This window comes from Camelus dromedarius, chromosome 13, assembly GCF_036321535.1.
Source record: "Camelus dromedarius isolate mCamDro1 chromosome 13, mCamDro1.pat, whole genome shotgun sequence".
Classification (NCBI taxonomy): domain Eukaryota; kingdom Metazoa; phylum Chordata; class Mammalia; order Artiodactyla; family Camelidae; genus Camelus; species Camelus dromedarius.
The window spans coordinates 68,973,168-68,986,978 of record NC_087448.1 but is presented as its reverse complement, the minus strand read 5'-3'; the positions used below and the strand labels follow the sequence as shown (position 1 = coordinate 68,986,978).

Sequence of the window (13,811 nt, the reverse complement as noted above, 5' to 3'; positions counted from 1 at the left end):
CAGGGTTCCCAAAGCTCCCACTGCCAAAAGGCAGCTTCACTAGTTTTCCTCCAGCGTTCACCTCCCATCTTCTCTGCAAGTCAGTTAACAGTGGCACCTTCTACCTGGTGGCTTCAATGGGAAAGCGCAGGGAGAAGCTCTCTCCACCAAGTTCAGTTAATCCCCAGGTCCCAGCATGTCCATCCCCATTCCTGTCATACTTAATTTGCTCTTCCCATTTCCAATTGCTCAGGCTCTCAGCATCTCTTGGATGTTTATAACGCTCTCCCATCTGGTCTCCTTACTTTCTATACAACATCTTCATTCTAGTCCCCATTTCTAGAATACAAATCTGAATACAGTGCTAACAGCTGTTATAGTTCCCAGTTTATAAAGCACTTTCACATACATATTCTCACAGAATCTTAAAGCAAGCCTGTAAAAAATTCCATGCACAGGAAGTATGGATAAGAATAATCATAACACTAGTATTGTTAACAACAAAAATTTAGAAACAACCCAAATTCTATGACATATTCATACAGTGGAATATTACACAGCAATGAAAATGACTTAACTAAACTACATAATTTGGGTGAACTTTCATAACATAATAGTGAGTAAAAAAGCTAATTCCCAGTTGCTACATAGCATAAGCTTCTTACAAAGTTCATAAACAACTAACAGTAAACAGTGTATTACTTAGGTTATACACATACACATAGGATACAATTATCAAAACAACTACAAAAAAGGCAACAGGACAAAACACACAAAGGGGTCAGAGGAAAGAGACAGGCATACAGGCTGGGGAGCAGAAGCACCGAGGCAAAGAGAAGCCATTAGCAGCATTCTCGTTCTCCAGCTGGATGATGTCATCACAGTTGTTCCTTCTATTAATTAACTAATTAATTACTTAAAGAGAGCTATGTATAAGTCAAGGGTTAGTAGTCCAATTCTGTTAGCTAAGGAACATTCAAAGAAGAAAGGCAGGAAGGGAGGAAGGAAGGAAATCTACAATGCAGGGAGATGTTTCCAGGTCTTAAAGAAGACTTGAAAAGAAAGAATACACGGAGTGGAAACTTGTTAGTGAAAACAGATGGAACTGGCTAAGTGAGTCTGACGAAGAATGCTTTTGATAGATTGTAATCAGTGGCCTGTCTACAGGGAAGTGATTCTCGCAGAGAAATCAAGCAGCAGAGATAACCTTAGCTCAGCAGCGCTACCTGCTTTCTCCTCGTGAGCTTGCCAGGATTTGGGGATTCTGCTTGGGTCTCTCTCTCTGAACCGTAAATCACTCCACCAAGCAAAGTGACTTTGGTCATATTCATCTCCAGAGGCAATGAAATCTTTATATTTTGTTTTTAAAACAGAATGATTATAAAATAATTTGAACATCAGGATCTCTATCCAGGCCAGTCTCAATGTCTCTTAAAAACCTTAGAGATGTTCATTTTCATTTACTATGAAATAATAAACTCTCTCCATATTGTTAAGCAAATAGTACAATATTAATTGCAGACCTATAGCTGCCCGTTGACTACCATGCCCTACACTCTTACATAACAGAGACCTTAGAATTGGTTAGAATTCATTTTATCCCATTCCTACCAGAAACAGGAGAAAAGATTCTAACGTGTTACCTAATTTGGCCTGTTACACTGGTATGCCCTGCCACAGCTCAACCACGTGTAAAAGCAAACTGATTACCACTGTCCCCCAAACCTACACCCCTCTCTGAACCTGTTCATATCTGCTCACTGGACCATTATTTTTCTGGTCTGATTCAAGACTTGCAAACATCCTTGACAAGGTCTTCTCCCTTCTACAACCAATACCCACCACCCCACTACCCCTTCCTCTGATCACACAAATACATACATCCACTTGGTACCAAACTACCATAGTTCTGTCCTTTCCAAAGTCCCCTGCATATCCTTTCCTTTCAGTTTCAGCTCTATTGTCAAAGTCTGGAACCTCACTACCTCATACTAGCACAAGCTTCCTAACCAGACTCCCACTGCCCGCCCGCTCGATCTGAAACACTTCACATCCGCCATCACGCCGGCCCACGCTGATGCTCTGCAGAGACACCTCCAAAAAACACTGCTAACGGCAAGACTGAGGCACAGCTGAGTCTTTGGGTATGACCATGTCTAAGGGATAAGATGACAAAGCAGAACCAGAGGAGTAACCAAATAAGTAGGAGAGGACACACAGTAAGGTCAAGACATGTGGCAGGGGCAGAAAAACAGGCAAGAATGACAAGCTTCCTTCCTCAATTCTGCCCAAAATCCTCAATCAAGACTGTCTCCCACTGAACACCCTGGGGAACCAACCAGTAAGGAGGACTGATCCCTGGAGGAACTCAAGAACAGGTTAACCTAAAACCTGTGTCTTAAGAGGGCAAGCGACCAGAGGGTGCAACCAGGCACGCACAAGGCCAAGATTACACCGAGGGACTGAAAGTCACCGGCACCAAGCATTTCACCAGAATCTGTACTGGGTAGTAAGGAAATCCAATACTTGAAATGCCACCTCGTGTGGCTCAAGCATCCTTGTACATCTGGTTCAACTCTTTTTTGCCTCTTGTACTATATAAAAAGTGAAGATATTTACTTTTAGGTTAAAAGATTAAGTTGATTTTCATTAAAATGCTTCCATTTAACTCCTCCTTTAAGAAAACCAGTATTTCCACCAATCTTAAAGGATATATATAATATGAAATACTCCTATTTTCCAAAGTTCTTATCTGCTAAGTCATTCACTTGCACCTCAGGAGATTTAATATAAATTTACTCCTCAAAATAACGGGTTCCATGAAGATCCTTTCAGTCCTAAATTTTCGAGATCCAGAGATGGGGGGAACGGAAGACATAAGAGGTCAAAGTACTGAGCTGCATTCCAGTTAAACGCATAACACAATCAGAAAAATATGAGTAATGATTAAGTCACTTCAATGATGATGGCTCCTAAGAAGTGAACCAAAAAACAAAAAAACACCTCCGGCCATAAAGCCCATCAAGAGTACCGTAGTTTCAGGAAGTGAAGCTTCAGACAAAACGGGGGTGGGGGCGGGGGGTACACTGCTGAAGCGGCACATCCACAGAAATCACAGCAGTGACAGGCACGCAGCCGCGTCACCCGATCGGCATTCGCAAGGCATCATTCCCAGGGGGCAGGAGCTCGGCAGGCAGCCCCGGGCCCAGACCTCCTCCTCGCGCCCAGACCCCGTCCCCACCCCCGCCCGCGTCCCCAGACCCCGTCCCCACCCCCGCCCGCGTCCCCAGACCCCGTCCCCGTCCCCAGACCCCGTCCCCATCCCCCGCCCGCGTCCCCGTCCCCCGCCCGCGTCCCCAGACCTCCTCCTCGTCCCCGGCCTCCCGCCGCGGGCCCGGGCCGCCCTACCTGCCGGCCGCCCAGCCACAGCCGCTGCTCCGCCGCGGGGAAGCCTGTCTCGGCCGCGAGGCGCCGCTTCACGTCGCGCACCGTCCAGGACGCGGGGACCGCCACCGTCCTGCAGCCCACGCAGCCGGGCAGCACGGTCACCCGGAGCCACCTGTGCGAAGGCAAAGGCCTCAGTGGGCGCCCCGCGGGCGGGCCTGCGGCCCCCCGCCGCGCCGGCGCTCACCTGTCGCCCATGGCGCGTCCTCACCGCCCGCGCCGCCGCGCCCGCGCCATGCTCCCGCCTCAGGCCGGCGCCGCCCCGCCCGGCCCCGCCGCCGCCCCGGGAGCCGCCTCGCCGACCAGGAGCGCCGGAGGAAGCGAGGCCGGGGAGGGGCCGGCGGAGGCGGCGGCGCGCGCTCCCGGCCGCCAGGGCCCCGGAGGCGCCGCCCGCGGACACGCGCCCGCCCGGACCGTTAGCTGAGGGGACGCCCCGCCCGCCCGTCAGGACCCGCCTGCCGGGCTGTTAGCTGAGGAGACTCTCCCCGCGTCAGGACTAGCCCGCCTTCGGGCCGGCAGCTCCTCGGGCCCCGCCCCTGCCGCCGGGCCCCGCCCTCCCTCAGGCCCCGCCCCGCCCCTCCCTCTCCGCTTCTGCGGCCGCGCGGGGCACAGGCTCAAACACTTAATGCCGCTGACCGCACGTTTCGAGCACGTTTGCAGAGCACCGTATTTCCCCGGCGGCGTTCAGAAGTGCCCTGAAAGGCAGAACTGGACGACTGTAGGGCCTACCACTCCTTCAGCCCTAGTGGCTGAGTCTCTGGAAGCATCTCCAAAGATTTCCGGGGACCTCTTAGTCACCAGAGGAGAACGTGGCAGCTGCAGAACGCAGGTGTTTTCCTTTCCTGCTTGTTTTTAAGGCACAAAAGTAGGATCCGTGATTCAGTTTTCTGGAGTAAGGAGTGCCAGCAGGAAAGTGGTGGGTGAGAACGCACACGAACATATCCTGTGATACTTCAAAACGTATGTAACATACTTGGGCAATGTTATCTTGTATTGCTGGTAGCCTGGGTGAACACTAGCATCCCTGGACCCTCAACTCCTTATATAAAGGGGCAGAGTATTTGCCATAACCTTCACGCACCTTCCCTGTACTTTAAGTCATCTCTAGATCACTTATAATACCTACTGCAGTGTAAATGCTGTGAATAGTTGCCAGCCCTGGCAAACTCAAGTATTGCTTTTGGGAACTTTCTGTAATTTTTTTCCCTAATATTTTTGCTACTGACCACAGTCACTGAAACAGGCAAACACTCTGAGAGTCACCCTTCTGTCTACACTTTTCTGATCCCGAGTCACCACCCAGCCCCTTGATGCATAGGCACCTCCCTTCAGGCAGACCCTACTGAAGAGACCCCCCTCAGCCCCAGCCTCTCCGGCTTAGGGCAGGCGTGTGAGGAGGCGAACCCTCCCACCCTTGGCAGCATCCCTCTCCAAAGAATCTCTACCAAGCCACCCTTCCCACCTTCCCCGGCTAAAGGGGCCTCGGCCCCGGGCCTGCTCTGAGGCCCTTTGTAACTGCGCCAGAGGGAGGGTCTGTCCCCCGAACACTTTGCAATGTGATGCCTCCGTCCAAACTGAGGTAGGAGGCACTTTACATTAGCATTTTTCACCTTAGGTATGCATTAGCCAGCAGAACAAGTGTCATAGGGCCCAAGAGGAGAGAATATAAACAGCATGTAAATCAAAAATGTGTGAGACAGGTGTATAATACACTCGCTCACTCCTTCCATCCCAGCACTACGGTTCGCCAGGGTTGCAGCAGTGAAAGCGACACCCAGCTCCTAAGAGGCGAAACCCACCCCTTACCCACATGATTTCTTCTCCATCAAAAAGAAAATAGCCATTCTAATTGATTCTCCTTAACTCACTTCACCTTTTCACCAGAATTCTACTTAAAGTATTTAAAAGGAAGATGGTGGTACTCACAGCAGAATCCTGCCTTTTCTGCCCACAACAAATCTCTGAAAGGAGTGTCTCTCCTAAAGTCAGCCTTTCTTCACGCTGATGAACCTTTGTGTTTCACTTTGGTTTGGGCTTTTAATTCCCTCTGCGAGGACCATTGCTTTAAGGTACTTTAAGGGGGAGCACTTCATTCTGGTGGAGGTTCCCAGAGGACGGCGGGTGTGTGCGGAGGTGTGAGCCCAGCTGTGAAGGTGTCTGCCTGGGCGCATGGAAGGCAGGATTTCGGCTGTCTGTGCCCCCAAGAGATTCTGCACAAGTTGAATGAGGAAACCTTCATCCTACAGCACAACCTCAGACCGTGTCACATGTGACCCTGCACCATCACTTGCCATCCCCCACCACCTCCCCACCAAACCCAGCCTAGAGTTTCATGGGGCATTGATTCCTGCTACAACATGGATGAATCCTGAAGCTACGCCAAATAAGCCGGGCACTAAAGAGCACACAAACGTGCTTCCGCTTTATGAAGCCTGCAGAGTGTGCACATTCAGGACAGAAAGGAGGTAAGTGGCTGCCCAGGTGCGTGGGGAGGGGGACCAGGAAGGGGAGTGACCGCTAATAGATTTCTTTTGGAGATGAAGAAAATGTTCCAGATTGTGATATCCTGGTGGAGATCCTAAAAATGCTGAATTGGACCCTTTAAAATGGTGAATTTTATGATATGTGAATTACATATAATAATAACAATAATAACAACAATAATAGTAATACTGTAGTAGACGTGAAGGCAAAGGATTCCCTGTAGCACCCTGTGTAGAATCCCTCTGCGCACAAACACATTTTAATGGGCTGCCTGGGTTTTTCCAGTGAGTCCAGTGGTTGGTCTAACTATCTTCTTAAGATGCTCTCGGTCTTTTTCCAGAATGGTGAGAACTGGCATCTTCGCTCTCAAATACACAAGGAAAAGATGAACTACACACTTCTTAGGAGAACGTTCCAGTTCGACTTTGCACCCTCATCCCTCACTGCCTCCCACCTACCCTCGTGGGCTCTGCTCTAACCTCATCAAAGTACCTCTCCAGCTCTCTCCCTCGGCCTTGGCCTGTGGTCTCCTTCCTCCCTTCTCCTTCCTGTCCGCTCCTCCTTCACAGTCACCCCAAGTGTCCTTCGCCGGGAGGCCTGATGCTTCACAGGGCACTGCGGCTGTGAGCCTGGTATCTGCCTCGTGGGTGGCTTTCCCCTCTCTGCCTCCTCCCTAAGCTCTGGATCCAAAGCTCCATCATCAAGGCCTAATGCAGAGTGGTCCTTGCAAGGGAGGATCTGATCTTTAACCAGAAATGCTGGGGGCCCAGGCAGAGGTTATCCAACAGGCCCTGTTCGATAACCAATAAGCCAGACAGGTGGCAAAACTTCTCTTTGTGCTCATGTAGACACAGTGGCCTTTTACTTTTAGTTACGTTGAACATGCTTTGGGAAATGATGTCATGTTTCTGAGTTAACATTCCTGCCTTTCCTCCTTCCAAAGAGGTCATATGAATTCCCTGAAGTGCTGTAACAGTCTTGAGAAAAGAGGGTTGGGCAGCCTTTACAGGATGCTTGTGAATTTATTGTTAATGTTCATGGGAGGCAGTGGTTTGGTTGCCAGACATCCTGGCTTATTCGAACACAGCTCTGCCAAAGCAAAACTCACCAGTAAGGGCCCAGATGTCATCATGCTTACATGCAGCGCCGTAGTGACCGAAGGCACTTTGCATTAGAAAGGAGAAAAGTGACCCAAGCCCTCGGATGTCCTACAAGTGACCTATCTTGAGCTGTATTAGCCATTTCAGGGAACAATAAAACCACAAGTGGTTTCTGAATTCCTCTAGCATTTATGATGCCCTTTGATTAAATATACTCTCTTGGAGCATTCTATACATAATACTGAGATAGGATGAGCTAACTATAATAGTATGTACGTTAAAATAAATGTACTGCATGCTAACAGTGCTTTAATGGAGTCTCAGCCCTGGACACAATAGTAGGAAACAGAAACCTATAAAACATTCTGTCATAGAACTGATTAAATTGAACCTAAGAAAGGAAACGGTATGAGCAACGAGTACCGTGATACACTATAATACACATCTTCCCTTTGTCTGTTTCTTTCAGCTATTGACATTTTTCTTTGCTTTTCTTTTGGGAAAATAATAATTTTCCTTCTGTTTTGTCCTATTTACACAAGTTGTTTTTCTCCACTTTCCACCTGTCTGCATTGTCCGCCCTTTATGGGGTGGTGAATTGATGGTAAGACCCTCCCCCCCACCACCAGCTCTCACCCCTTCCAGCTGGGAGGGCTGTCACCGCTCCGAGCTCACTTCCTCACCTGTACAATCCGTCCTCGGGGTTGTTGGGAGGTTGTTGGGAGGTGAAGCAGGGCTGTCTCAAACCTGGGAGAGCCACACTTATTCATATGTTAAAAATGGGCACCAACCATAATGCACTGGGCCCTGGGCACTGGCATCCTGATAAAGGAGCCCAGTTTCTGCCTCTGTCTTGGGGGCATCAGCTCATGGGAATGGCAACCAGGCAGCAATCACGAGAAAGTGATCTCTGCACTCTTTTTCTCACCCTAATCCCCCCCCCCACCTTGCTATGGCATCTGAACAGTCAAGGTCAATGCCAGAAAAAATGTGAAGCAAGCCAGTGGTGTTTTGGGCACCCTCTAACCTCTGGACCTCATCTTCAGCTCCTTCTTCTGCAGGGCTCTGCCCTTTTCTCACTGCATCCCCAGATCTGCTGAGTTCAGGACTTCCCTGTGCACATCCTAAATGCAGGCAGACTGCCACGTGCTCAGAAGTCAAAGATTGATAATGGTATTAGTAACAACCACTGCCTATCAGGCACTCAATGAATGGAATGATGCACACACAGAACTTCAATATGAAAAGGAAAGCACTGAAATGAAGGAAAGCTGCCTAAGATCTGAGTTGCTGCTGAATGTCACGAGATTGGCTTCCTCTAACAGGCTTTCCTGGATGCGCATCACAGCCTCGTGTCCCCGTCAGGAAAGAGACTGCCCTCCTGGTTGGTTTTATGTCTGGAATGAGATCTGGGTTTTTTAATTTTCCTCCCTCATGATCTTTATTTCCAAGCACACTGCAGGGTCAGCTCACATCAGCTCCATCCATCACATTTTGTGGGTCCACTTCCCCGCTGGCCACACCCCAGCCCCTCCACTCTCCCGCACATGGAGAGTCCTACTGCAAAGTGGCCCTGGGAGTCCCTTCTTGTGCATTTCCATGTGCCTGTGTGTGTTTAGAAATAGAATTTACTTTTCTTTCCAAGTCTTCAGGATTTGTTTGGAGAAGACCAGACACACTGGCACATGGGGTAACTGTTACCATCATATACCCCTCCATGCCGCGGCGCTGTCCTCTGGTCCCTGCCGGCTCCTCCCCACAGGGGGCAGTGAAGCCCTTCTCTCTGTCTTAAGGATATTTGTATTTGTATCGCCACTGCTGTGTGAGCACTGGGTTCATAGTCTGGGGAGGTTAGTCACCCAACTGCCTCTGAAATCATACCACAAAGACCAGTGTTCACTCTAAGCAGTAATTGGAATGGTGACAAGTTCAAAACCATACGCAATAATAATACCTGCCATTAATTAAACACTTACTGGGCACCGAACACTTCTAACTTAATCTTCACTAAACCCTACGAGGCATTTTTATTCCTATTTTACAGTTGAAAAAGAGACTCAGAAAGGTCACAACTTCCCAAGGCCACACATAGGACCAGGATCTAACCCCACTCCCTGCAAACCCCTAGCCTGCCAGCCCACATCCCTTTATGGGGTTGTTTTTGGTGCAAATAGAGATGTTTATCCTGGGGAAACACGACCGCAAGGTACACATAATACTATTCAAATAGGAGAATGGTTTTCATGTAAAAGAATTTTCTGGCTCCAAAGACAGACAGAGTTGGAGTTCACTGTAAGGAAAAATATTCCAACAATTAGAATACTTTTTTTTTTTTTTTTTGCATCTGTAATCATCAAAGATACTGGCCTGTAATTTCCCTTTTGGGTAGTGTCCTTTTCTGGTGTTGGTATCAGAGTGATGCTGGCTTCACAGAATAAGTTTGGGAGTGTTCCCTCCTCTTCACTCTTTTGGGAGAGTTTGAGAACTGAGATAAGCTCTTCTTCATATGTTTGGTAGAATTCCCCAGGGAAGCCATCCAGTCCTGGACTTTTGTTTGCAGGGAGGTTTTTTATTACCATTTCTATTTCACCTTTAATGATTGGTCTGTTCAAATTGTGTTTCTTCTTGATTCAGTTTTGGTGGAGTGTTAATACTCATTTTTATTCTTTTGTCACCAACTACATGCTGAATCTTTCACATCCACTAGCATATTTAATTCCCAGGTAAATCAACAAAGGAGACATTATCATCTGTAATTATAACCCAGGATTCAGGACCCAGAGAGGGTAAGGAATATGTCTAAGGTTTCCCTGCAAATGCCAAGAGTTAACATTGAAACCCAGGTTCCATACAATTTCCTTATTCGGTGCTGCTCCCCGGAATTGAAGTATAGGGGAAACACTTCGCTTGAGATTCTAAAAATCTCACACAGTCAGCATGCCTCAGGGCCAACTGTGCCCTAAATTCTCTCCTAAGAGCTAATCATGATCTTGTATTTTCAAGCACGTGGCAATTTTATGGTTTGGCTGGAAGCAGGCATCACATGCTGGAAAAAGCTTTTGAATGAATATGATAAATATATAAGCATGAATTACAGAATAGAGATGTAGACATTCAGCAAAGAGGGTGAGATTTTACAGTTTACTGCTTCTGCTGTAGCCAATTGTGTTACTTGCTTAAAAATTCACTCTCCTCTGTTTAGCTGTGGAGGGATGTCTCAGATGGAATCTTTAGACCCTAATTGGATTAAACTCCCATCCTCCGGTCAGAAGTATTTGAGAAATGATCCTATTTATAAAAAATAAAAGGAATCTTTCTTCTTTTGTCATATTTTATTTTTAATATTTCTTGTTTACAGTCATTAAAGATTTTTTTAAATTAAAAAAAAGTTCTTATTTATCCCATTTCTAAATATCTGGGCTTGGAGTGATATTGTCAGTGACCAGTTCACCAGATGATCACTGTTTTATTTTTGTGCAAAGCCAATGCCAAAATAACTTGAAAATAGGAATCATAGAAACCATGTCCACAAAATTACAGATCTGTGAGCTTGTGAAAAATAATGTTCGGTTTTTTTCTTTGCTTTATATGAAAAGGGGAGCATGCTACCGTCTTCCTCACACAGGAGGTTTATGGATGGCTTCACGCATGTGCCGTTTGGAGAACAATTTTAGCAGTTGGCAGGCAGCCACTGCTGGAGAGGACACAAAGGAAATGCTGGCTAGAAATAGGTCAAGAGAGCTTTATAAGGAAAATTGGGAATGAATCCATAAAAAAAAAAAAGACTGAATTTTACATGATTACTACAATTGAAGAGATGCTTCATCTGTTAAAATCCAACATTTTGCTTATTTCCCAAACCATTTCAAATTTTTTCTTGATAGGATTTGATAGGACAAATCAGGTAGTTATAAAATGGAAAAATAAGATGTCTGTTTACTGACTGCTGATAAAAAGAAATATTTCTGAAGCACCAGGGACAGAATTTTTAAATAGAGAAAGCATATAATAATATTCAAAAACACAAGCATTTTTTTTCAGAATTCACCCAAATCTAAATCTAAACAAACCATATGATTGTCAATTATTTCTATAATCTTTATAAATATAATGACTAAGTAATTTATATTAAAAGTTCATCAATTTGAAAAACTACTTAGGGCAGTTGAATGTAGTTCAGAAAACATATATTTAATGTCATTAGCAATTAAAGTCATACATGCATCTGTCTTTTAAGCCTATAGTCGCTCTCCTGTTTTCTAAATATTTTCCATTTTTGGTTAAAAAAACTAAAGATATTATTGCTACAAAACAAATACTCCAGGATAGGAATGCTGGGCACTCTCAGCAAACCCTCTCCGTGCACATCCAGTCAGTGGAAGTGCTCAGCCCTGCTAAACACTTTTTGAATCCATTCCGTCCGCCTGTTCCTGCTGGTTCAGGTCCTTGCCCTCTCTTTCTCAGATCACGAGGTCAGGGTCTCTGCCATTCTTGTGGCCCCAGATTCTTTCCCCTCCAATTAATCCTTCCTACAGTCACGAAGTTAATTTATAATGGCGTGTGACTAAGCCTCTCTCCAGCATAACAACACTCTGTACTCAAGTTCAAGTCCAAAGGCTTCAAAGGCAGGCTCACCTCTCCCACCCTGTCCCCGACCCTCCCTCCTTGGTGTCCTCCCAGGGGCCTGAAGCCAGGTTCGTGTCTTTGTACTTTTTTGTGCACATTTCTCTTGATACTCTTTTTTTTTGGGGGGGGGGGTTATTTATTTATTTTTTAATTGAAGCATAGTGGATTTACAATGTTGTGTTAGGCTCTAGTAAGAGAGAGAGTGTGTGTGTGTGTGTGCGTGCATGTGTGTGTAACTGGACATTCTGTTTTAAAGATGTTTAAGTGAAAATAAAGCCCTAATAACTGAGCATGGCTTAACCAGTCAACTGACTGGGCGCAGAGGTTAAGACAACTTAATCCATGGAGCATCTACACTATGAACTGAAGGAATGCGCTAAACCTAACCTCACCCTTTGAGCAGCCTTCATTAAATAATTGTAAGTTAACTGGGTAACATTCATGGTATTTACTTTAAAAATGCAGAGTGACAGCTCCCTGCTCCAGTGCAGGAAGCAGCAGTTTTTAATAAGCTCTGATTATAGCACGACCTGCGGACCCACGGACGGTGATACTGAGGTCCTAGGAACCCGTGAAGTGCAAACAGAAGGATGACTCTGCGAGTGTCTGCCTGTGTCAGTGGCTGTGGTCAGCGGGCAGAGAAGCCGCCAGGTGCCTCTGCACTTCATACAACACCTACAAGGCACCTGTTCTCCTTGCAGCCCTCTGTCCTCTCCTTCCGGGACTCAGCCAAAGCTTGAAGCTGAACCTTCCTGTGTCAGAAAACAAAAAGGCCAGTAAACATGTTCGCCGGGTCTCTGGTACATCAGCCTCTTGGAAGGGCACGTTTTGGCTCCACTCTTCTGCACGCAGGTTAAAGGAACAAATTAAACAGTGTCTGAAATCTGTTCTTCTGGGACTCGGGATTCAGCCACCACTTTCTGGCAACATGAGAAAGGCCAGTTCCTGTCTTCTGGTTTTTTTCCTTTTTTGAGGGCAGTGGGGAGGAGGTAGCAACGGAATTCTAGGTCCAAATGTCAAGTCGCGAGGCTGCGCCCACTGGTGCCAGGCGTCACCATAATATGCTGTCACTTTTACACGACTTCTGCTTTTTATATTTTCTATGATTGTTCAAGGGACTTTTTTCCTATTCACTCTCCAAAGGCTTTTTCTGCAGAACCTATTCATTCACTCGGCCTAGGAGGAGCTGTAGGTTTCAGATAGCATTTGGCTCTGAAAAGAATCGGTGTTTTGTTTCTATGCAGTTTTTCTATGCTACTGCTTTCAATCATAACAGAAATGAGGGCAATTAATATTAAAGTTTCACATATAAATTATTATTCCTACTGCGTAATTTTAAAAAATCTTGAGTCAATTATCGTTTCTGTGTGATACTCCCTCCCCCATCCCACGGCTCCCCATGGAGAGTCCGTAAATGAAATCATTTAAAATCCTATTTCATGCTGGCTGATTTGACATTAATTTGATATTATTCTCAAGGAAAAGCTTCCTGTTGATTTTTTCAGTGAAGGAGACCCTCCTAAGCAGACTCTGAAGGGCAACGACTCTGATGCGCGCGACTGTTATATGCCAGGTGTGTCTCCACTGCTGGCGCCGGCGCTCTCCGCGCTCCGGTGCTTCCGGTGCCTGCGCCGGACTCCCCCTGGCTGCGGCCCCGAGCCCTCCTTCTCCCACCCTCGTTCTCTCTGCGTCAGTGTGTTATGTGAGCCCTAGACGTCCTGTCTTTCCCCGGCCCTCGTGGCAGGGCCCTGGGCTCGCATCTGTGTGGGGCACTTCTTAAACGGCAGGGCGGTCCCCCAGGGAGCCCTGAGGTCTGCTGCGCCCCAGGCAGGCTCGTGTGGACTGCATCAGTGGGGCCCGAGCAGTGTTCTCCAGGTTTCTCCCCAGTTCCTCTCCTTGTATCTCGTATTTCCTGCACCTGATGGCCCATGGCACTCAACAAACCCCTCCCCAAAACAGATCACGGCACATGTGGACCCAGTGAGGGGATGACAGTGGCTGGAGGGGAAGTCCCTGCTACCAACCAAGAGGGACAAGACAGACCACTTTGCAACTGCTCATTAGGCTGGGATGGTGGTGGCAGCACTGTTCCTGGAACACTTGCACGATGAGCAGTGCTTTGGGCTGTGGGAGAGCCGTCAGAGGAGGCTGGGCTCTGCGCTCGTTTCTGGAGAACAG

The 13,811-nt window shown here is 47.1% G+C and overlaps 1 protein-coding gene across 4 annotated transcripts in view; it reads right to left on the bottom strand.

Moving 5' to 3' along the window:
* Positions 1-13,811, bottom strand: part of SACS (sacsin molecular chaperone) — a 66,161-nt gene that overhangs the window by 34,404 nt on the left and 17,946 nt on the right. For 3 of the 4 annotated variants that reach the window (XR_004141051.2, XM_031465732.2, XM_031465734.2), the window contains exon 3: positions 3,388-3,538. Coding sequence is in view for 3 of the 4 variants with exons in the window: in XM_031465732.2 (XP_031321592.2) it covers positions 3,388-3,538 (151 nt within the window). In the remaining variant the exon portion in view is untranslated. Of the gene's footprint in view, positions 1-3,387; positions 3,539-3,610; positions 3,684-13,811 lie in introns of those variants that run through there. The other variant, XM_031465733.2, reaches the window with a different exon arrangement.